Genomic DNA, 25,803 nt, shown 5'->3' with positions numbered 1-25,803 from the left:
CAATACACACTAATGGAATCACGAAGAAGAAGCTAACATGCTAATGGGCACAGCTAACTGCGCGCTAGCATCACTTTCAGATAAGATAAGATAAGATAAGATAAGATAAGATAAGATGGTACTTTATTGATCTCACAGATGGAGAAATTGCATTCGATGAGAGAGCATCCGGCAGCAGCACCCATTCAGTGCGCACAACTCTTTTAAACAGTATTTACAGCCAAGTTTGAGTGAAAAAAATGATTTCCATTTTATAAATGGATGTACAATATCCCTCTCTCCCTTCACCTTTTCTGTCAGCAGTATTTACTCTCCAAGACAATTAGTCTTGGAATTAGTCAAAAAATCGTACCATGCTACGACACCTGCAGTTGCGCTTATGGCCTCTAGGGGCAAGAGTTACTTCGTACTGCTTTAATGTCACTAAAATATGCTGTTTTCAATCAAAAATACATCAAATTCAATGTCAGAAATGTGAAAAATATTTTTGGAATATACAGTAGTTGAATAAAAAGAATGGCTTTTCTCCTCAATACCAGATATCCAGCAGTTTCCATATCATTACCAATAAAATGTTTCCCGGTAATTCACAAGTGCGTGTCCTTGAGTGCTCACAGTGATTACCTTCATTACTGTGCGTTTCTTTTAGGCACCATACCACTTTAATTTCATTTTCGTGACTGCTTTTTCTTCTCTTGCTCCACTTAAGTGTCATTTCCGAAAAAGAGACCCCTCATCAGACATGAACGTGGTCATCTCACACTGTTATTCAGACATTTTCCAACATTCCTCATCGTGTCTTCTTTTTTGTCTTTTTTTTGATCCAGCAGCCCACTGTTTTTGAGATTATGGATGTGATGTACTTTCCTTCTAAAGTGCAGCTTCTATTCCATTACTGTTCGGTAAATAAAAGTGCTACCGGGTACTTTTGCGAATCTAAACCACAGACTGTAATTGAGTGTTCATGGCTATGGATGATGACGCCTTCAGATGCCATTAGGGTGGTCTTCAAACTCTCCGCTAAGTGCTTGATAAGTTTAGGTTTTGAAAAATGTGTTCTTGGAGTGGTTGGATGGAAAGTGGAGTCCATTGAATACTATTTTCTAACACATTTATTTCCTGTATGCTGAACTTACGAAGGCACACACATTTATTGGTTGCAGTCGTTATAATGAACACTGCCTGTGGCCTATAGTGTTTTATGCCACAGAAAATGTACAATGGCTTCAATACTATTAGCCTTTCTGCCTTTGAGATAATTGCAAAAGGCTTTATATAATATGGGAGGATAGCTTCCGCGGCGCAGTGTTAGCGGTTTACAGTAAGTGCCTGTGTCTGGCTCATTACTTCATGTAAATCATCAGCTCTGTTTTATTGGACTCATTTCACACCATTACAGTGAGGTTTAACTCCTTGGTTTCTGGAAGATGCTCAGATAATCATACCAATGGGTTTTATTTGCCCTCTGGGGCTGTTAATCCAGGCTATCTGGTCTTTTAAATATACACAGTAACCTTTCATCCAATAAATAGAATAAAATACAGGTATTGATTTAATTACAAATGTATTTATTGGTGGAGTATCTTCTCCTCAGACGTGACTTTGCTGGTAGTACCATCACCAGCGTGTCTCCAAAGAGATGCTGTTGCTTTACTTTGACTACAGGTAGTCAAACATATACATAGGGTGACCAGATGTCCCAGTTTACCCAGGTTAGTGCCAGTTTTAAGCCCTCTGTCCCATGCCCCAGTGGATATCTCCAAAACCATTGATTTGTCCCTGTACTGCCCCCTTTCGGGAAGAGTTATTTGTGTTTTGATTTGTGTGTGTTTTGTTCAGCCAGTACATTTTATTTTGGCCCTACACAAATAAATGTCTGTAAGTATCTGAACTAAAGCAATCATAGCTTCTAGACACCAAATTTAGTCATTTTAGCATGTTTCCAATTCGTCATTTGTAAGAATATATTAGGCGCCAACACCGTTAGCATCCCTATGGCTTTTTCAATGTAAATTAGCATTGTGCTAATCGCTCACTAATGCAACCGTTTTCTTGAGGGTTTAGTTATTCTAAGCTACTTACTTTATATTTGCATTGTATATTTGCCCAAATAAGATTGTAATATGCATTCTTTGTGTTTCTGTATGTTACAGTTTTACATCACTCCAAAACAGCAAGACGCTTCCTGGTCCTTTATAGAGTTCGGGAATGTGATGTCATATCGCTAAGCATTATGGGATTAGCAGCAATTGTAAACTAATGGAGATTTAAAACACTTGGGCACCACAGTGAGTTAGATGTATTAACCAGCATTAACTCAGCAGCTAACGGAGCTGTTTCACGGCTTTTTTCCCCACTTTTTATACTGTTTTTATCCAATGTTAGTCTATGGAAAATGTATGCTAACAGCTGCAAAGATGGCGGATCTCCATGGTAACTGTGGATTTTCCCAAACTCTATTGGAGACCGTTTGCTATAGATACAGACGGCATCTCGTCTTAGAAGGGGGCTTGGCCTCGCCGAGGTGGAAAATAGAATCTTTTGGGAAACACAATTTTTCACTCTTTTTTGCCATTTTCTGGTGGAATATGAACTTACTTATCACATAAATAAAGTCAAGCCTAAATCGGGCCCATATGGATATTTTCTCACAGCAGATTGTTCAGTAGAAGTGAAAAAACGGCAGTTGTAGCTAGTGCTAGCTAACCGTTAGCATTAGCCCGATGCTAACATGTAGCATCAAGTTAGCATTCTCTGTTTTCAAACATGACCATAAATGGGCAATTCCAGAGATGCCGTCTGTATCTATCTGTAAAGCTAGTTCTTACACACTAGTAAAGGCAGAATAGTCCCAGTTTTACACCATTTCTGTGTCTCGGTTTTCCTCCACTCCCACACCTGAAACAAACGTTTTTGACTTCAAACGTCAAGTTTCAGCCATGTGTGCATCAAACAAAGTTTATATAGCTACAGAAATCCAAATTATTAACCATTTATTTTGAAAACCTACTGCAACAATAGCAGCGTTGGATCATATAGGATGTTTGGTATCCCTGGTCTGCTCAGGGGGCGTTGAAACATATAACCAGGAAACAAACAATGATTTTAGTGTGCATGACTTTACTTTAGGAAAATGTTATATAATTTGTAAATAAAATAAGCACTCAAAAATGTTTTCAAAAATATTCCATGATTGCCATTTTAATTCAAGTCATGAGAGTTCAGTAAAAGACAGGAGCCCTCAGTCTTCTTACTTGTCTCATTTTCCCGTCAGAACTTTACGGCAACATTGCGTTTGTTCCCCCTTTTATTTCATGTTATTGCTCCACTTTCCATTCCTGGAAATAGTCAATAATATTTCACAAATCCAGACCAATTCGTAATAACAACTAATGCCTGTCTCCCAAAACAGCACCGTGTTCCCCGGCTCGGTGCTTCCCCAACCCAGATTTCCTGAACTGGCACAGACGTCCAAGACTAATGACGCTGGTTTCCTCATTCAGAAAACCAGTCCACTCAACTGGGAAAGCCCGAGCGCAGAAGGATCATCCTGGGACTAAATTAGGGCTCCGTATCTGTCCATATGGCCCCTTAATTTAGGTGAACGCGCTGCAATGCTTTAGCTCACACATATTTCAAATTAGGTAGGTGTTTTTGTATATTTTGCAGAGGATAGATTTTGTTTTTGTTGGGGTCTAATTAACTCTGCATTGTAAATCTACATAATGCAGCTGGAATAATTAGGGGGGGAATACGACCTAGTTGCTATTTGAAGTTTGGAGCTTACAATTCCAAGTTTGATTTCCTGCTAAGAGCTTTATTTACAAGATGAGAGGATATGATATTTATTCATTACTTAAGAACTGGAGAGAAGTTCACCAGACACGAAAACGATATGCTCTGTGATCTCTTCACGAGCCACCCGTGCAATATAAAGGTATTGTCTTTCCCCTCCGTCATTCAGACATTTTTGCAATGTACAGCTCCATCTCCATTGCAGCGGAAGCAAAACCTCTTCAGCCTCAAAATCTAATTTTCTTCAAGTGTCACGACGCACATGGCAAAGATATTTTCCTACACAAATCCAGCAAACTCCCTCTTCACACACACACTTGACCTAATTACCTTCCCGGGTCCTGAACACCAAATTATTCAATATAGTATTCTTCACATCTTAATGATCCCATTTCTAACCCTGCCTTCCTTCTCATCGTGTCGTATTCATGGGTTTTGTTTTTGTTTTTCCATTGGTAAATGGTAAATGGTCTCAAATTATATAGCGCTTTTCCACCTACATTAGGCACTCAAAGCGCTTTACAGCAAGGAACCACTCACCCATTCATACTCTCGTTCATACACCAATGTACGCAGACACTGGGGGCAATGTGGGTGAAGTGTCTTGCCCAAGGACACAACGACAATGTGCACTTTCAGGAGGTGGGATTCGAACCCCCGACCTTCCGATCATGAGACGACCCGCTCTACCATCTGTCCCACTGTCGCCCATTCACCCTCACATTCTTTATTCAGACCTTCTCACCCCTAAGCCTTGATATATTGTTTTTAACTATAACTTACAATAATGTCCACAAGATATCCATAGGACTGAAAAGGTTGTACAAGCAGTTACACAAAATGGCAGCAGAGGGTGCAAAAGCGCTGGAGAAGAGGACGAGTAAAGCACTGACATCCATTGTACCAAAAAGAGTAGCTTAGCAAGTTTGTAGAGCTTTATTTTGGTTTACAGAAGATTAACACATCACCCTTTGACATAGGGATTTTTTTAAGCAAACAATAATCACATAATCCTATAAGCACTCTCTGATGTTCCTCTTAATCCGTGGCCTGACAATGCCTTTACATCTGCAAAAGTCCCTGAGGATAACCTACGATCAGTGTGTACTGTCTACTGCCATTGGCGCTATCTTGATGCCCCTTTAATGCATCCACTGGGCTAATCTTGATTTATATACAAAGGTGGCTCTGGCCGGTCTTTGATTGAAAGATATCCTCCGTTTGGCTTTCGCAAATGCAGTGCATACAGTTTGTGGAGTTGAAGTCAGACAGTTTTCAGAACAGTTTTCTTGAAAATTGAAGGTAGTTGACAGGGGCGTAACACCACCGAACTCTGAGCGCTGGGTACAAACCATCTTGGTTGGACCCCCACCCCCCTCTCTCCCAGTTAATTCATATTGCATATTTGATGTATATGTTAATTTATTGTTAACTCATAACAGTGGTGTTGTTTGACAGTGCAGTTCATTTATTTTCTATTATAACTTTATTATATATAGTCTGGCCTGGTGAAAAAAATCAGTCGGCCTAAATAATTCTTCATACACAAACACATATCCAATACAGACTTGTCCTGGATACTTCAGGTTCCAGTTCATGGTTTGCTTGTTTGCTTGTTTGATGTGTACTCAATGTTTGACTTGAAATTGCATCTGAATTGCCTCCAGTTACAGAAATTAAATAACCTTTAATCCTGTAGTGATATAGACATTTGAATTGGTGGTGGAATATTCTACTTTCATTGGGCCAATCGAAATAGCTAGTTTTAGATAGAACATAATGATTATTTAGCATACCACATGAAACAGGAGGACTGCACCAGTGACATGGGATGTTTGTGCTGCCAATAACAAATGTGTGACTTTAAAATAGGCATTAATATGCTATTAAAAAAAATAAAATGATACTATATGTTGTCTCTGTGGCCCACAGGCATGATGAAAAAAGCCAAGGGCTTCAGCCTCATTTAGTCGCTCATCATATTTAAAGCCTGCCTTTAAGTATTGTCAGTAAATTCTTGTTCTAAAAAGGTACGATGGAATAGGCTAAATTGCAGGAGACATCCATCTTTTCACTAGAACCACATTGAGTGAGTGAGTCTCCAAATGCGTGCGGCTAATTAGCATAATTAATTAGGCGAAAATAGCGTGAGCGACCTGTGGCTTTTGTCACTGTGGCCTGATGGCAGTCAATTACAATAAATATAAGGAAAGAGAAACTTTAGAGGTTAAAATAGGGAGAGAAGGAGCTCTGTCTCTGGCTCTTTCTCTGACTCTGCCCCAATAAACCTCTCAGCGCAGGCAGAGGCAGGAACTCACCTCACTTCATGTTTAACTGTCAATTATGACAAGAAAGTTGCATCTAAGGCTCGCTAGAAAAGGCTTGTGTTAAATAAAAGCACATAAGTGCAAAGCCAGATTAATATTTCTCTTTCCTAGCTCTGTGTCAATGCATTGCAGAGTTCACCTCATCAAAGTCACTGCTGAGTTGCGAGTGAGAAGCGCACGGTCGTGAACACCGGTGTGTGGGCTGAGCCCTAAGGGGTGTCAGGGCCCTGAGATTCATCCATCATTATTGTTTGTGCCAAATTCTGTCTAGCAACCATGGTATTTGAGCCTGGTTGTGTTCAGTTGTTATGAGAAAATTTAGAATACTTTTTACAGCACTTTTGAGGGCCCCTACTCCCTGGGCCCTGGGTCCTCAGTGCTCTTTACACACGCCAGTCCGACGCTCATGGTAGTTGAGCATGAACCGTTAACCCTAACTCGGTTATAGCTCTCACGGTACCTCCCGTACATCCTGATCCTCCCCGTGGATGCATGTTTCAGGCGTGTGCACAGCTTTGTGAGAAGGTGAAGTGAATCAGGATGGAGAACCGTATACATTCAGGCTACTTCTGTGCAGGTGATACAGGCTCTGATTCAATAGTAACAGCCTGTGAGGTCTGTTATGCACACAACATTCCATCCCTTTTGCTTTGAATCACTTTCCAATGATGTAACATATCGTTTACAGTGAGCGTTACATTTCACTATAACTGCACATTTTACAATGAAAACAGTCACGTGAATATGAATTTTCCTTCCAGCGCATGAGAATCCCCACTGAGCTGTCCCTGTTTTCTGCTGATCTTGCATTTTTCTCCAGTGAATAATTGACCGCCCACGGCATCGAACTAATGACAGGAGATATGTCATTCAGCTGACCTTTAACGAACACAGGAACATTTAAAAACTAATTTAAGTGCAGTTTATTTATCTAATACAGACTTTATTATTTTCAACATACTGTAGAAAGTACGCAATTAAATGACAACCGTATCAGGCTTTTGAAAATAGTTTTACATTGTTTGCTATCTAAATGTTTTGGATTAAAGAGACCTACACCATGCACATATATTGTATTTGCCTGTGTCTGTAATCTTGCAAATTCAGTCCTTCTTCCTGTCCCGCGCCCAAAACACCGGCCTACCCTCCGACCAACGTCACGCAGAGAAATCAATGTTTGTGATCAGAATCTATTTGTTGTTCAGATGAGTATTTGTCGGTGGATAACCATTCCCAAGGTTTCACTTTTGCATTGGTTATACGACAACAAATACCCAAGTATTTATATAGGTGTGTAAAGTAAAGTTGTAAAAGCCTCACTAGATATAAGTATGTATGTATTAACATCTGCAGCATGTATATATATATATTTTTTAATATATAAGTTCTAGAATTTGATATTGTCATAATCTCAAATGAAGGACAGGAACCAATGCACCACTTTTGTTCTTGTTTTTTTTTTTAATATAGAAATCTCCAAAAAGAAAATTGACAAATGTTGAAATGAATCATTATTTGGAAGTGACTGGATTCACAAACCCGCCATATTAATCTTTTGCCTGAAAGTCCTTTCTATACCGAAAAAACATCACTCAAATATTTTTCAACATTGTCACAACTTTTGGACACGAGAACTTTACGAGAAAATAATTGGACCTTCGTTTATCCGTGACGGAGCAGACACTGAACATTGAGCCCATTTTTGTTTCATGTAGATCGTTGGCCAACAACCAAAAACAGTTACCATAGTTACCACCATGGAATTTTTACTTGCCCACCGCCTAAATCTTAAACTATAGGCTCTTTAGAATATTGTGACGTCACAAGAACACAACCTACAGAGACAACTTTCTTCCGAATGGCTAGTTGTTTGGACTGAACCAGTCCTCTTGTTATAACTATACTCCCTCGTATCGCTTTGCCCCCACTCTCCTTTAAAATCCACACTCACACTGAAATAACGAGCGAATGTTTTCCTACCCCAGAGACATTTCCACAACATACTCTAATTCAAAGAAAACACATTTTGCTACAAGTTCACCCTCACGACCCCAACCATCATTGCAAACTGAGAGACATGGATAAACAAGAGCATATTGCAATCTTAAGCTCAAATCTTTGTTTACCATTGTGTTGACCTGCTCATCCCCCATCAGTCTGTTTGCGGGCCTTATGTAAGTTCCTATTATGTAAGCGCATCAGTCTGTCACTTTGCAAATCTGGGTCGTGGCCGTAAAGTAAAGTCTAAAACCAGGTAGATCAACTTCGAGGCAAACAACTTTTTCATCTGGCCTTAAGCTTTTTTGCGTATTTGAATTGAATACATTAAGTGAGTGCTACTGGCCAAGATGAAATAAGCAACATATTTAACCCGAAGAGCAGAGCAAGAGCAGGAGATGCCCTAAATGCATCAAAAATGCTGGTAAACAAACCAAGTATTTTAATAAGTTGGTGGAGTGGAATGAGCTGTGCATCAGCAGTAAGTATAGTGTGTCCTATTGCTTTAGAACTGGTCTCTAGTGTTTACAGCAGAATAGATAAATAGTATACATTTAGTTTAATGTTCAACTTTTTATTGGCAACTTGTTTGTAAGAACGAGGGAAGTTGGGTCATAAAAATTCCATTTCTCATATTATTTTTAGTTGTGCATGTATACTCGGGCTCTTTTTTAATTATAATGGCCTGATGCTTTGGTGATGCATTTTAAATTGGGTGTTTATCTGGTTCACACATGGCGTGCATTCAGTGTACACATAATTTTATCCAATTTAAGTAGATATTTGACCCCTTTTAGACCAAGCTGCTTCAATGTCTTACTGAGCAATATGATCCAAATATGAATTTATCTTTTTAATTGGTTTATTTGATCGGGACAGTGCATGTTAATGAACATACATGGGTCTCATGCATGTAAATGGAGGTCTCATACACCTCGCCGGATTGTAGCCTTTAGCTAAATGAAGCCTAGGCATTAATTCAACCTGGGAGACTATTTTCAGCACCACCAGCTCCAGCCAATGATCGCTTCCATGAGGGCCACACCTCCACCTCAGCCCATCAGCGTAAGAGCCGCACCTCCGTAGCAGCCAATCATCATCCTCGGTCCCGCTTTTAAGCCTCCAGCAATCATGGATCCGCCCCATCCCCTCCTCTTCTACCCACGGCTTCTCCCTGCTGCATCTTCACGGGTCTCTCTCACCAGTGTCCTGGCTCCGGGGAACACAACAGTTAACTCTAATCATTCGTCCACATACATCGATGTCTACTGCCGGGGTCTGATCGCCAAAACAATGCATGTCAATAAATCTTCCGCTGCTTTTGTCTGTTTGAGTCAATCCAGGCTGAATTTCCATCCGTTGTCCCACACTCACACACTCAAACACACTCTCATTCATCCTGGCCTATTGTACATGTTTTTAGTGGTAGAGGAAACCGGAACACCTGGAGGAAACCGACACAGACATGGTGAGAACATGCAAACTCCACACAGAAAGGCCCCGTCCAGGTGGGAATGAAACCTGGGACCTTCTTGCTGTGAAGCACGAGCGATGACCGCTGTGCCAAACATCTATTCCTGCCTGTATTGTTGACCCAAAAAACAAGGCGTACACGGCACGAGCAGCACATAAACAACTCACCGGTAGTTGAGCAAGGCAGATGGATGCCATGTTTGTGGGTGTTAGCAAACATTTCCCATAGAGTAAGAGTAGCAGTATAGCAGTACAGTAGTCAGTAAAAAAAAACAGTATAAACTCAAAAGTTGAGTCACTACTGGTAGATACATCTAACTCACTGTGGTGTCCAACTGTTTTGACATGAACTATAACTCCAGTATTTTACCTTTTAAAATCTCCAGTGGTTTATTATTGCTGCAAATCCCAAGATGCTTAGCAATATGACATCACAATCCTGAACTCTATAGAATATATATGAATTAAAATCAAGGGGAAGCCTCTACACCAAACTGGTGCTTATGTTCTATTAAAGCTAATAATATAATCTCTCTTTTTGATGGAAATGTTGATTGACACACTCCCCATTCAAATCCAATTCCCTGATATCTGGAAGAATTTGGGATTTTGCAAAACCCTCCCAAGTGTTGGAGGATCTCACTGGACTTCATGTATGTCCAAACCAGCGTCCCTGCACCACAAACATCTGCCCCACCGTTTTATTTCTCTGCAGCTCATAAAAGTCAAGCATTTGTCCAGGCATCCAAATCATCCATTATGACCGGACAGAGCAAACACTGCACACAATGATGCAATCTATTCCATTGTAGCTTCCACCTGCTCCTCTGCCCGGGCTCCTCATACAGTTAATAGAATGGGCAAACAACTGCAGTTACAATAGGGTTCCTTTACTACAGGCTTTCATTGGCAGCACACAATTAACCACAGCATCTCTTAATCTAAAAAGCCTATTTTTTGTGTTGTAAATAGTAATCAATAACGTACATGTGCATTTTTGTGCTGAAGTGACCTTTACTTATTGGTAGTTTCTATCTGCTATTGCTTTTAGGCTTTTATTAACTGCTGCTTTCTTGTCCATCTGCCCTTTGACAGTGACATTTTACAAGCTTTTATGTCATGAACATTGATTCTCAGAAAACATTAGTGAAGTTATTTGCTGGCACTATATAGTCAAATAACTGGTTAACACTTCCTGCCTTTGCGACATGTGTGGATTTGAAAAGTGTCCATTGTGATGCTTTTTCCTGCGACTCTACTTAATGAGATTGATGCAATCATAGCTGCACATCTCTTTCTCTTTGCCTGGGCTCTTATCCTCTGTGGTCCAGCTACTCCCTGTGGTCCGGCCGGGCTGAACTACTTCTGAGGGATTCATGAGAGAGACAGAGAGGCTCACAGCTCAAAGGCTATTGTATAAGCCACACATCTCTGAAAAACACAAAGCCTTTATGGATGTTTGCTTATTTTACGTTGTACAACTTGAAATTCATTTTTGGAATGTTTGTGTGTGAGGCCTTTCTTTGTACACTACCTTACCAAAAAATTACCTGGACTGTTATTATCTGGTGACGCTGCAGTTGGTCAGATGTAGGTTCATCAACGCAATGGGTCCAAAGAATGACATCAGCCGACGAGTTGAACATCCTGAACAACCACCAATGGAATTTCTTCTTTCCTGATGGTATGGGCATTTTCCAAGATGTCAATGCTGGGATTAGTTGGCCTCACATTTGTGAAATAGTGGTTTGGGGAGCATGAGATACATGGATTGGCCGCCACAGAGTCCAGAGAATCTTTGGGATGTGCTTGAGTGGGCTTTGAGCAGGGATCACACTCTCCCATCATCAATACAAAGATCTTAACCCATTCATCCGGGTCGCGGAGGCAGCAGTCTCTGCAGAGATGCCCAGACTTCCCGATCCACGCACACCTCTTCCAGCTGACATAGTCCCACCAGCGTGTCCTGGGCCTTCCCCAAGGCATCCGGAACAGATGCCCTCACCACCTGAGCTGGCTCCTTTCGACGTGAAGGACCAGCGACTCTACTCCGAGCTCCTCCCGGGTAACTGAGCTCCTCACCCGATCTCGAAGGGTGCGCCGAGAAAGAAAGATCTTAACCCAAAAAAAGTTAATTTGGTCTTCTTGTGTTAAACTTGCAAAACGTATTCTTTTTGATCAGACCAGTGTGTTTTTTTCAAACCAGGCTGCTCACTTCCTGAAATCTTCTTCAGTCACAAGATGTTGCTGTGACGTGTCTTGTCAGCTGATTTACACAGTGGAGGTTGGACAACAGCACTGTCTGCAGTCCGACTTCTGCAGACGGTGCTGCTGTTGTTGAAAAGAATACATTCATCAAAAATATATAAGAACTTGGTGAATGCAACACATGGATCTTTTAACATTGGAGAAGCTATAACAACACAGCATATGTGTGTTGCAAATGTGTGCGAGTGACCTTTTTTTTTTTGGGTCAGGCAGTGTGTATTAAAGTACTACAGACCTCATTTCTGAGAATACATAACAATGTTGTCTACAGAGGGACTGCTGTGAAGCCGAGTTCGAGTCCAATTACTTTATCGAAATACATGCTTGTACTGGAGGCAATTTTAACACTTAAGTCATGTGCATGGACCTAAATAAATTAATTACAGAAAAGTAAAAAAAAAAAAAAAAGGGCACAAGACCAGGTTATAATGATGGAAATCAATCTCCAAGAATCAGACAATATGGGTTCCTTTGAATATCAGTCAATATACAAACAATCTGAGCTACAGTCTAATCTCATTTGGCAGACCTGCGTTAAAACCTCATTGATTTTATTTGTGAATTCTGCCTCTTTGCTCTCCGCCGGTTATTTGCAGAACAAGAATAAACAAAGACGAGTGCTGGGTTGGCAATTCACCTTAAGCCTGTATTCACAAAGCTGAATCAATATTGTGCAAAGGGGATAAAATGATGCAACAACAGTAAAGGCATTGTGTGGTGTAATCTGTGAATGGAAACAGCTTTGACCTGCTGCCCACGGACATGTACAAGGTCAGCAGCCTGTAAGGTGACTGCTGTTGTTATGTTCAGAAAGATTTTAAAGTGGACATATAAATTGATTTGAGGCTTTTGAACCTGAGCCTATATCTTGTGTTTTGTTCATTTTTTCCCCAATCTGATCCGACACCGATACTCAAGCTCAGAGCTGTTGCCGATATTTCATTTCATCTTTTTTCATTTTGTTCAAACAATCATCAGGGTTCCTTCATCTCCGCACCATGCAAAATACCGTCCACCTCCATAGCTCAACAAGTCTGTATGAAGAATGGTGTCAGAACCAGGACTAACCCAACACGTGGTCCACGCAATTTTGTTATGTATTTGTACAATGACAAATAAAGAACTGACTTAAAAATGTTTCATGTGTAAAACAACACTCTGATTGTCAATACAATTCATAAGCCATTTACATACCAATCTGATACTTTGAGGAATATTTAGTCCTTGCTATTATTAATCTCCACAGAGCAGAATACGTGCAAATGTGTGTTTCGTTTATTTTGGAACTGATCGCCATTGTTGCCTATTGGTTATTTGCAGAACAAAGGCAAACAGTGAAGACTGCTGGGCTGACAATTCTTAAGCCTGTACTCACCAAGAAGAAGAAGAAGAAGAAGAAGAAGAAGAAGAAGAAGAAGAAGAAGAAGAAGAAGAAGAAGAAGCAGCAGCTTTATTTATACAGCACCTTTCACAGATAAAATCACAAAGTGCTTCACAGGGGCAAAAAAATGTAAAGAAAAATTTACATAAAAACAATCACAGCCTTGTCAACTAAAAGCTCGTCCAAACTTCCGCTGTTTTTTAAAGAAACCCACAGTGTCGGCCACACGTAGCGACAGAGGAAGGTCATTCCACAATTTGGGAGCAGCGTCTTCAAAGGACAAGTCTCTTCTGGTTTTAAAGCGGGTCCTTGGGACAGTGAGGAGGTTCTGGCCCGAGGACCTAAGGGGGCGACCAGAGGAGTGGGGGCACAGCAGCTCAGACACGTATTTGGGAGCCTGACCATCTAAATGTCAAAACTAAAATTTTGAAATCAATTCGAAATTTGATGGGGAGCCAGTGCAGAGAGGATAAAATGGGAGTAATGCAGTGACCATCTGCCAGATCCTGTTAAAAGCCGCGCTGCAGCATTTTCAACCATTTGAAGACGGTTTACAACAATCTAAACGAGAGGAGATAAAAGCATGAATCACCAATTCTAGATCCGAGTTGGATAACATTTCTGGTATTTAACGCAGTACAGCAACTCTTGCCCCTAGAGGCCATAAGTGAAACTGCAGGTGTCGTAGTATGTTGCGATTTTTTAACTTATTAATAGTCCGTGAGAGTAAATACTACGCTGACAGGAAAGACGAAGGGAGAGAGGGATATTGTTCATCCAATTATACAATGGAAATATTTTTTTTCACTCAAACTTGGCTATAAATACTTTTTAAAGTGGCGTTAGTACACAATTAGCTTTGCCCGTTAGCCTGTTAGCTTCTAATTTGTGATTCCATTAGTGTGTATTGGTGGCTCCGGTCCGGTGGCAGTCAAGTTGCAATTGTGGTTTTCTGACCAGAGACATCGGGGGAGATGAAAGACCCTCCAATCATCCCATTAACACTTGTATTACCCCCAGTGGGACCACGGAAAGGATTTATTAAGTTAAACAAGTTACTTATTGCTTTAAAATACCATGTTTCTCAAGTGGTTAAAAATGTTTTTGACCAGGTGCCTCGAGTGGTCAAATCAAACGGCAAGATTTCTGATGTTCGACTGAACCGAGGAGCCCAGAGAGCCCAGTGGTTTACAAAAATATAGATCTCAAGACATACATTTGAAGCTATATTTTACCACATCTGTCAAAATGGTCATAAAGGAAAGCAGAGATACAGAGACTTTTTTTTTTGTCCACAAACACAATACTACAATTGGAATAACTTAATCGAACTGCTTTGGAGAAACGGCACTCACTTTACCCGCACACCAAAAAGCCTGAGGGAAGCCTAACCTGGTTTCTGACTGTGACCTCAGTTGTGCCATTTGAAGCAATTCTTTGTTTGATATGGATGAGTAGCTCAGGGGCTGTATATCTAATGCTAACATTTGCAAGACATGTTTTTATTTTTGCCTTGTTATCGCTGCTGCCCGCTCTACTTGGAAACCCTCCAAAGTCACACCAGCGTGTTTCTAAACAAGTGATCCAAATATGCGCCTCATTGAACGGCCCTATGCTGAGACATAATTCCAGCAGTTCTGACAAAAGCGTGCCACTTTTATGCTTAAACAACAAAACAACCGAACATGAAGACCTGTAGTTTATGAAGACAGAGATGCAACATGGTAGAATAAAACCCAAACCACGCGGCGATGCTATAGACGTCTCCCCCACACAGTAAGTCTGTTATCTGCTCCAAACAGCAGATACAGACCCAACATTATATCCTGCTGACATATTGCTTTTGATAACAAATACAGCAAAGGCTTCCAAAGCAAGGTGGTGATGGCAATCTACTGCTCAAGTATGATCGGAAATGTGAAGGCAAAAGAAAACGGGACAAGCGAACAAAATATCAAGAGTCTACTGCCAGTTTAGCACCAGTGATGCTGATGGTATTTAGGGGAATGTCACCTCATGAAATACAAAACAAAGAGTGTATTTGTAGAAAAGGGCTGTATTTTGAACCCACAGACATTCAAGCACTTTTGCATGTTTCACCACTGCACATCGGGAAGACTCCACAAAGGACGCCTTAGCACCACAGGAACCTTTTGTTCTAGAATCTGTTTCAGGACCAGCCACCCTTTTGATCGCTTTTGGACAGGAGAGAACTGGGACTGAGCCGCTTTTAGAGGGATTTCAGCTCCTGCACTGGGGGAAGGACTTTCCAGTGAAAGCAGGAACTAACTATTTTCAAATATGTATTTGTCACACTCAATCCAGATGCTAAAATAAAGCCCATTAATCACTGTTTTTTTGAATCCTTTATTTTATGTAAACTCCCAAAGCCTGCACTGTTGACACGTGCTACAGAGCCTGTTTTGATAGTGTCATCTATGGTTCATATGTGCTGATCCTGTGGTTGCTGCGGGGCTTGGGCATCCATCCATCCATCCATCCATCCATCCATCCATCCATCCATTTTCTTCCGCTTTATCTGGGCCCGGGGCGTGGGGGCCGCAGTCTCAGCAGAGATGCCCAGACGTCCTGATCCATGCACACCTCCTTCAGCTTTTCTGGGGGGACCCCGAGGCGATGCCAGGCCAGCTCGGAGACATAGTCCCACCAGCATGTCCCGGGCCTTCTACGAGGCCTCCTCCCAATAGGACACGAGGCCTCCTCCCAATAGGACATGCCTGGAGCAGGTCCTATTGGAGGCAAACAGCGGGGCTTGGGCACCCATGCAGATCCGTCTCTCTTTTCTTCCCTGAGAGCAGGTTGGTCCATTACATTAATATAAGTGCAGCAGCAGAGAGCTTGGTTACTCTTTGGGGATTGTCTGCATCCACTGTGAAAATCTGCACCGGTGGTGACAGAAAGAGGCAGGGACCAAACCCTACCATAATTACATCTGGACTGAACTAGAACTTGTCCAAGCACAAGAGCTGCACTAAATAATGTCTAAAACAGAAATAGATACTACTAGACCAGGAACACCCCAGAAGTACACTCAAATCTTGACACAATTTTTATTGCTGCAACTTTAGCGGGAGTGGGTACGTCTCCCGCTCGTCCCCATGGAGATGTCAACTATAGTCAGCAGAGATTTTTTGATTACCCACAGCAAATATAGCATTTTCTGAAGTGAGCTGGTTAGTAGGAGCATGTTTTGCACTGATGGCAACCATATAGTCCAAAAATGTTACGCAGTGTCCCTTTAAAATCAGTGACAGAAAACAAGTACAAGTTTTGCCTGCTTTTTCATTAAATGTGTTATCTATTCCACATTCATACATGTTTGTAATAGGTGCAGTGGCTTGTGAAGGCAGAGACCAAAATCCATTTTGGCCATATCATTTCCAAATAGAACATCAATTTGGGGATTGGAGGGATAATCCAATACTCCGGCCAAAACTATCAACGTTCAGCATTTGAAACACGAGGCTTATCCAGTCACTGCGTTAAACCTCCGCGCACCTGCCGCATAATCACTCTTGCTTTATTTCTACCACAAAAAAAACTATCAGCCGTAAAGTCAGAAGGAGGATACTTTTAAAAATCAATATCCAATCATCTGTGGAAATTGGTGACCTTTTGGAGTCCAGCAGAGACGAGCCATAAGTGCGGAAAGTGCTCAATAAAAAAGTTACACAGTGCCTCCCAAGATGGATGCATAAAAGCACGTGCAGCTGAACCATCAATCGGGAGATGGGAATAACAATTTAAAGCCACTCCGGGCCTGAGCCGTCACACACCTGGGACAGGGCCGTACAGAGGATGCCCAGGACATGGCTTGATGATGTTATAATGTGATCAAAGACAAACCCAGATTCAGTTAAAAGGGCACATTTTCATATTATTATTTTAGTGTGCAAAAGCAAAGATTGAAAAAGAGAAAAGTATTTGAAAACCCAGAATACAGGCTTGCACAGAACGTAACTTCACCAGTAAAATGATGACCAGCATACTATAATAAGGGTCCAAGTGATTTGCAAAGCCTTTCTTGCATTTGACACGTGGCGCTGATGTATGCACCGTATATGTAGTTACATATACATGTGCACTGGTTCCACTTAAATCCCCTGCCCTTGGAGAAAATGCGCTAAAACATGCATGTCCAGACTTTAAACGTATCATTAAAAGACCGCTGGGCTCGGAGCAGCAGCGTGCGACTCGTGTGCACTTTTAATGGATAGACCAGAGGAAGCCGACGCACTACAGGGCAGCCCCAAGCGACACACTTATTTCCACCACCCCCAAAACCCACAGGGAGTCCCATCATGCACACATGTCCTGGTTTCATAATGGTTACTGGACCCAACAAGGTGGATTCAATGAGACTATATTTAGGGGGTGATACATCGTCTACGAGGTAATTTCAATGGGCTGGGTTGATTTTTCAATTAAATGGGAGATGGATGATAAAACTAAGGGTGAAAATCCAGAAATGTTGAACCCTGATTGGAGCTAAAATTTGATAACGCTTTATAATAATGATCCATGAGTTCATGCATGATTTTCATGAACTTATGCATGAATTAATGCATGATTTCATGATATATTCATGCATAACTAAATCATGACTTCTCAGGAACAAACATGTTGGTTCATGGAGGACTTCTCCGAATTAAACATCTAACTACTGTAATGAATGTACATGAAAATCTTAATAATTCATCATGATCATTAGCCTGGGAACACCCATGCTGCTGTGTACGCTCGAATCATTTCAAACTGCACACCAGTCTGGGAACCATGGCCGATATTTTTGTATGGATTTGGGAACCAATCACAGAACGAGGAGGGACGGCAAGACGATGATGAGCTAGTCGACATGCGGACGCTTGTAGTTTGTTTACGGATAAAAAAGCTGATCAAGCTTTAGACCGTGTTCTAAATAGTTTAGCTCGAAGGTTTACAGCGGGTACTTCAAACGTCATCTGATACGATGATACGATTGGCTGTGGCTACGTGCATGATAGACATTCACATCGCCCAATAAACGACTATGGACAATCGTAAACCACACCTCTCCTACGAGAAAATTAATTGGTGCTCCCCAGACTCAATATAACTTGTGATATTTAGTCTGGCTACATGATCATGAGGATCACAAAAGAATGCCATGAATTCACTAAAACGGCAATGAAATGACAATAAAATGATCAACCAATCATGATCATGAGGATCATGCATGGATATCATGACTCATATGGCGGAAATCTACTTGCAAATAAGAAGACAAAGTATAATAACTAGGTTAAAGTTTAATGCACCACTTTATTTGAGTCGACACAAGCAAAATGAAGTAATGAAGAAATAATGATTTATTCATAATCATGAAGTATAAATGACATTTATTTTGGTAATACTTGTACTGTATATTATTGGTGCTTTTATATGAAAAACACATTAAGAGGTTTAGGGGACACAATCATAATGAAATCATGATGTATTAAGGATTACCAAATGATACCTTTTTGACTGTTGCAAATTTTATAATAATAAGATTTCCGCCATATGAGTCATGATGTTTAAGCATGATCCTCATGATCATGATTGGTTGATCATTTTATTGTCATTTCATTGCTGTTTTATTGAATTAATGGTATACTTATGTGATCCTTATGTTGAATTATTAAGATTTTCATGTGCATTCATTACAGGAGTTAGATGTTTAATTCGGGGATGAAGTCATCCATGCCTGAACTCACGTACCTTTATCATAAAATCTTTAAAAGTATTGTTGTTTGAAAAGATGCAAAATTAGAATATCAAATACATCAAAAATGCATCAAAGTGTCCAGGGGGGAAAGAAAAGTTGTATTTTTATTCTCTGTTTGAGTAACATATTAAACATATCTTTTAGCGTTCCCTGGTGAAAAATATGCCTGCTTCTGTTCACTTTGTTGTTTCTTATGATGAAGCCCTGAGGTCTGTATTTGCTGTTTTTATTGCGTCACAGAGAGACCCTGAAACTCTCTTACACATTTTTAATGCCCATAATCAAATACTGGACCTGTTCTGCTTTCAAAGTATGTTTATCGCGGAGATAAAAGCTAAAGTTAAACTGTTTTATGTCGTTCCCACAACTGCCTGCAGAGGAGCACTCCAGCCCAACTCGAAACCCTGATCAGCAAAATCTCTCACTTCTCACTGGCAAAGACACTATTTAAAGCAGTACTAAGTAACTTGTTAACCTTAATAGATCCTTTTCGTAGTCCCTCTGGGGGTAATGCATGATTGATTGGGGGGTCTTTCATCTCCCCCTGGTGTCTCTGGCCAGAAAACCATGCTTACCGCTTTCCCTGCACTGGGTCCGAGGCACAATACACACTAATGGAATCATGAAGAAGAAGCTAACAGGCTAACGGGCAAAGCTAACTGCGGGCTAGCGCCACTTAAACAGTATTTACAGCCAAGTTTTCGTGAAAATATATGATCTCCTTTGCGTAATTGGATGCACCCTCTCTTCCTTTGTCTTTTCTGTCAGCGTATATTTACTCTCACGGACAATTAATGAGTAAAAAACCGCTACATGCTACGACATCTGCAGTGGCGCTTACGTAACTCATACCCTCTAGGGGTATGAGTTACTTAGTACTGCTTTAAAGTTTATAAAGCGAAAAATCTCACTCATGAGGAAACCAAAAAACTAAGGCTTAATAATGCATGATGTTTACTTTATCAAAGGACTTGAATGCTTGGTCCATTATAATTTCCAGGAAAGTAAAAGATGGACTAATCATTTTATCAATATTACCCTCCCAAATAATATCCAGCTTCAAAAGCAACCGCAGAAGGTTGGCGAAATAGTCAATTGCTCTACATCAAAAGAAGACATACGTAGGTATCAATCACATAAATCGTCATTACGTGGATGTGAGAAAGAGTGATAAGAGCATTGATCGAGAGATCTATCACCGGATTACATAGACACATGTATTGACAAAGGGCTAATAGAGTGGGATGTCAAATATTGGAAGCGGCTGGAGGCATATCTTAAGCACTCAATTTATGAGGCAGGAACTCAACTGGACAAAATGTATGTTGTAAGTATATAATGTAATGTAAGTAATAGTAAATAGGGGTATCTTGTGCACAATGAATAATAAAAACTCGAGAAAGAAAAGGGGGGAATACAAGTCATTGAAAGTATCAAAATGTCAACGTAGTGCAAAGTTTACAGTCCCAGTTCAGGTGATTGATAAAGTGACTCTGATACAGAAGTTTTTTCATGTGGCTTTGCGTAGAAGTTATTGCACATGAGTTACAATGTTTACAAACAGAGCTAAGCTTCCCTTGTGCTGCAACAGATCTGTGATTTAAATATACAGCGCAACACGACTGTCTGCATCAGCTGTTTGCCGACCATTCACCAAAAAGCCAGTGAAAAATTGCTGAAGTAAACAACAACAACAGTGATCGCTCCTATTGTACAGACAGACAAAGTCTCAGTAAAGTCATATTTTGGCTCCCCCCTAGAAGGAATCTACAATATAACATGTCAAGACTAAAGATTACACGCTGTTGCCTGGTAATCCAACACTGATCACTGTGCGCTGATTCCTAGGCCCGTGATAAATAGCACATTTATTCATAATTCATTGTAGCTGTGCCGTGGCAACATATCGACTTGAATGTGATGTTATGTTAATGGTAATCAATGGGAGCCAGGCAGTCAGGAGCCAACTCGCATGTCTTTATATGGACCGCTCCGCTTCATGTCAATGCACGCATGCGATATGACTTCCTAACAGGAAAAGCTACAAAATGGACTTGTAAGACGAAAACCGGATAGAGTCCATGTGCCAGTGGATCGTGGTAAATCTGTTTGTGTTATAATTGGAAGGAGGCAGGGCTGGACTGGCAGAAAAAATCAGCCCGGGACTTTTGGGTCAAGACCGGCCCTCTAAAAAAAAAAAACAGTCATATTCAATGCAATAGTCGAGGTGATGAGCAAAACAATGAGCCCTTGGCTTGAACTAAAACAGTAAAAGCTACGAATCGAGGACAAGAGTTGCATATTGTTTCTGCCGAGTTCAAGCTAACACGTCATAGCATTCAACACTTTAATCTTTTCATTTATAACTTGAAGGAATTTTTGTAAAATGACTTAACAATCTTAAAATGTGCGTTCCGTTAATGAAGTTCCACTCGTGACTGCAACACAAATAAACCTCTCAAAACCAACCAAATGATCCCACTGTAGGTTTAAGGTGAAATGGTAAAACTCACCACGGAGTTAGAGAGGTGTGGAGTGAAAATAGAAGTCCAAAAAAGGCCAAACATTGTAAATCCTTTCAATGGAAACTAGAAGATTTACAAACTGCGCGCACTGACGACGAGGGCCAAGACAGAGTCACCTGACAACTCCCAGCATGCACTTCTTTGCAAACATTTGTCTAAAATGTACAAAAAATAGCGGTCTAAGGTTCTGTGGGTCCTGGAGGGAGTTACAATAAACAATTTCCTCTTATATTCGCAATGTGAGGGGCATGAGTGTTATGTCCGAGAGGCCCATTGCTCATTATACGAGATTATCTGGGAACCATAACTCAAGAAAGCGCCACTAGAGGGGTATAAAAGGCGTCACATCCCTCTAGTGAAGGAGTTGTGTAATTGCATAAGGGTAATGATTCTGATGGCTTTTCCCGTTAATTGTGGGCCGGTGTCAGGTAAAATGGGCCTTATCTCGGTCTGACCGGCCCAAAAGTACGTCGGCCCATCGGGAAAACTCTCGAATCTCCCGATGGCCAGTCCAGCCCTGGAAGGAGGGCAGTCCATCAGTCCACCCGAGGGCAGCTGTGACGACTATAGAAGCGCGTCATGACAGAGTGTGAAGTGAGTGAATAATGACTACATTGTGGCGCATGTACATTCAGCAAAAGAGACCAGCGACTATCTGAATGCACTGAATGATGACGTTCTTCAACCTATGGATTTTCTTTTCCTTCCATAACGACAATGCCAAGATTCATCAGGGTCACATTGTGGAACAGGTGTCAGTCACAAGCTCTTAACCCTCCTTCACATGGTAAAAATAACAAGCATTCAAACTCTACACAAAAGCTAATCGTAAGTCAACTTGCTTCTCATTTAATGGACTGTAAAGGGCAATTTCACTTTTCTTTGGGACTATGAGTCAACTGTAGAAAAGAAAACGTGTGTGATGGAGTCGGCTAAGTGTGAGAGCAGCTTTTTGAGAACTCCCAAAGTCAATGAAAGGAACAGGCTGTCATTATGTGTCGCATTAGAGCACGAAACTGAACAGAATGGATACAATTAGTCACTATACCAAGTCGTACAATACCCGCAGATTCGCTATGTGTCTCCATCTGACAAACGCTACGGTGCCTAAACCGTATACACGTTGTTCAGTTCTTGCTGATATAAAATTGATGCTCAAAATAGACAAACAAAGCTCTTCTGCGGATTTGTCGGTTGAGAAATTCTCTGAGCCATGTAAATGCAGTTTGTAATGGGGCACATGCAACAACTTAGAGCAGGGATAGGCAACGTCAGGCCCGGGGGCCACATCCGGCCCTCCAGCACAGAAGCTCTGGGGCCCCAATATGATTTCGAGAAATATTATTATGCAAATAAGGGATCAAAAACCTGTAAAATACTCTAAAAATGCAAGAAATTGTGTGTTTTTTTAGAGAGCATTTTTTTAAATGTCCTTGCAGAACATCCCACTTGGTCATAATGTAAAACTGTGATTCTCAACTGGTGGGTTGGGACTCAAAAGTGGGTCGCGAGCCTGTAAGGAACTTTTTTCAATATATTTTTCATCTGATACTACATGGAAACACATTGGAGTCTGTTAAAATGCATATTATTGGGTTGTTTTGGGTTGTTTTTTCAAATCTATGACTTGTTCAATAAAAAACATGTGCGGTAAATACAATATTTTATAAATTTAGTTTTATTTGGGTCGCAGCTTGTCATTCAGGTAATGGCGGGTCTCGGAGCCGGACCACTTTAGAACCACTGATGTAAAACATTGGCATTTGCAGAAAATGGTTCTTAACTTTAGGCTACAATGGTGAGTTTCGGCCCTTGGTGTTTTGGCTCTAATGAAAATCGGCCCTCAGTGACGCAAACTTGCCTACCCCTGACTTCGAGCATTACAAGCATTGATGCATAAAGAGGACACACTTGTACCTAGGGCTGTGCAATTAAACGAAATTCAACTACGATTTCGATTATTACACTAGACGATCACAAATATAACATAATCGAGAAAAAAAACATTATTAAGGATGCCCTCCCGCATCGCCATCCAAAGCGCAAAAAGTCCGTCCTGCTGGTTTCTGTGAGCAATTTCTCATCAGCTGAAACACCAGCGCAGCGCGATAGAACTGTTTATAATATGGTACTAATATGTTTTGTACCTCACTCTTGAGATAACGCCGCTGTTAAGAGCTCACCTTGTGCTGAAAGGAGAACAGCTGTTTAGAAGCCTCGATATCCTTGGCCCAGGCACTTGTTTTGTTTGGTCGAAAAGTCTAAAACTCTTCTTCAGGAGCAGATCTCAACGGAGCTTAAAGCAAACTCTTATTACTTCATGCTGCTGTGATGATTGTGTCTGTTCCCTTCACATGTCACGAGCTAAAGGCTTTGGTCCGACATAAAACCCTTAGCGCTGTGTGATGATGTCATCAGGCCGCGCGGCTCTGTTGGACAGGTGTGAGGGCTGGCAGGTATCTTTCACTCTTCATTGTCTAAAGAAAATGTTGTTCATAGTCGTTGTTTTTTTTTCCAAATGATAATAAAGATGAATAAATAAAATAAAGACTTTAAGGCAACAAATAATCGTTTGAACAATCGTGATTTAATGTATTACTAAAATCTATATTGTTCCTATAATCGAGCAGCCCTACTTGTGCAGTGGTATAGGCTCCACTTGTTTTCCGTAACTGTATAGAGAAATAAACTATTTCCCAAGAACTAGAACTCATTATCAGCCTACTAATGAGATGAATATCAAACTGTGTGCGCGCTCATTACTCATTCATTGCGCACTGTCCCTCATGGCCCCGCGTGCACAAACAATAACTGTTTCTTTTTCCTAAAGTAGGAGAAAGTCTTTAAGACCTTTAGGTCGGCTCACTCGGTCGGTTGTACTGCTTGCTGGTCCGTTCGCACTCCACGCGCTGGGACCTGCCTGAAGGTCGCCCCACACAAGCATCGATTCCCTTAAAACGAGTCGATACCAGTGGTTACAATTGTGCATATTTCTCTTTGGAGGTCGTCGTCTCCGGTGAGGCTTGTATTAAATGTTAATTGCTATGTATCTCTGTGCCATATGTGCGCGCTGTGTTCAAAGTCACATGAATCATTTAATGCATGGAGGAAGCGCGTCTTCAAACGGGAGCATCCCTTGTCCTCCTTTACGATCTCGTCAACGTCTGTGTCCCGCAACTGAAAGTATCAGCCCGACGTCCTTCGTGTGGCTTAAAACTTAGCTCAAAAGTTTGCACCACTTGGCAACACCCACAAACAAACACAAGCGTTCACTTCCCATGCGTAAAAGTAATAACAATCTGCTCGCTTACCTTTACCCCTTCGACGGAATATTTCCGAGTGTGTTGCGCAGCTCCCGCACTTTGGTTCATGTTTTCAGCACCGAGTCGTGGACAGCTCCGCGGGAAAACGCCGTAACGGCCGAACGTGTCAGTCCGTGAAGTGCTCGGGCGCAGAGAGAAACCAAAGCCAACGCGAGCGGCACTGCCTGTGTGACACGACAGTTCCGCGCTTCGATTAGCTGTTTACTGCCGCTCCCTCTCCACCGTGACACGAGCGCGCTCTCAGCCAATGGAGCCTCGCGCGTAAAGGCTCGCGCCGCTGGTGAGCCATCTGTGCAGCGCGCGCATTTGCGTCCAGCTGTGCGAGCGCGAGAGAGAGAAGAGGGGGGCAGTTTGGACAAGTGCAGATGTGCAGGTTATGAAAGGGACGAAAGAAAATCTGTTGGAGGAAAAAACGGCTGGGAAGTGAAGTGCGCTCGAAGTGGCTGTGCTCCAGAAAGACTCCAAAGATGGAGAAAAGAAAAAGAAAAATCGGGTTATTCCTGAGTTTTAGTCAAATGTACAATTCAATAGAAATACGGCAACCAAGGGACGACTAAAATGCTGATGCCCAGCTTTTAGTTTGTTTCATTTACTGAGCAACAAGTAGCATATTGTTCATGACTTTTGGTTCTTCAGAAATAGCACAGAGACAAGAAATCATAATATATGTACCTTCTACTGTAATACACTCTTAATACATCCAGAACAATCAACGCATATAATATAAGATAAGATAAGATAAGATAAGATAAGATAAGATAAGATAAGATAAACCTTTATTGATCTCACAAAGGAGAAATTCACTTGTTACAGTCGGCGTTCAAGAAGATCACTCAGAGTTAATAAAGTGCAGCTGATACAGAGATTATTGCACATGTTACTTCACAGTCTTATTGTACAGTCTGACAGCAGTGGGGATGAAGGCTTTGCGGTAGCGCTCCGTCCT

The 25,803-nt window shown here is 41.3% G+C and overlaps 1 protein-coding gene across 1 annotated transcript in view; it reads right to left on the bottom strand.

The window, feature by feature from the left end:
• LOC306968111 (inactive dipeptidyl peptidase 10) overlaps nucleotides 1-25,077 on the bottom strand; it is a 132,968-nt gene extending 107,891 nt beyond the window's left edge. The window contains exon 1 of the mRNA XM_079563410.1: nucleotides 24,846-25,077. Coding sequence (XP_079419536.1) covers nucleotides 24,846-24,905 — 60 coding nt within the window. The 5' untranslated portion in view covers nucleotides 24,906-25,077. The remainder of the gene's footprint in view (nucleotides 1-24,845) is intronic.
• Nucleotides 25,078-25,803: the final 726 nt, after the last annotated feature.

Source organism: Gobius niger (genome assembly GCF_951799975.1).
Source record: "Gobius niger genome assembly, chromosome: 9".
In the NCBI taxonomy this organism is placed as follows: domain Eukaryota; kingdom Metazoa; phylum Chordata; class Actinopteri; order Gobiiformes; family Gobiidae; genus Gobius; species Gobius niger.
Note: the sequence above shows the minus strand (reverse complement) of the source record. Positions and strands in the feature narration are given on the sequence as shown.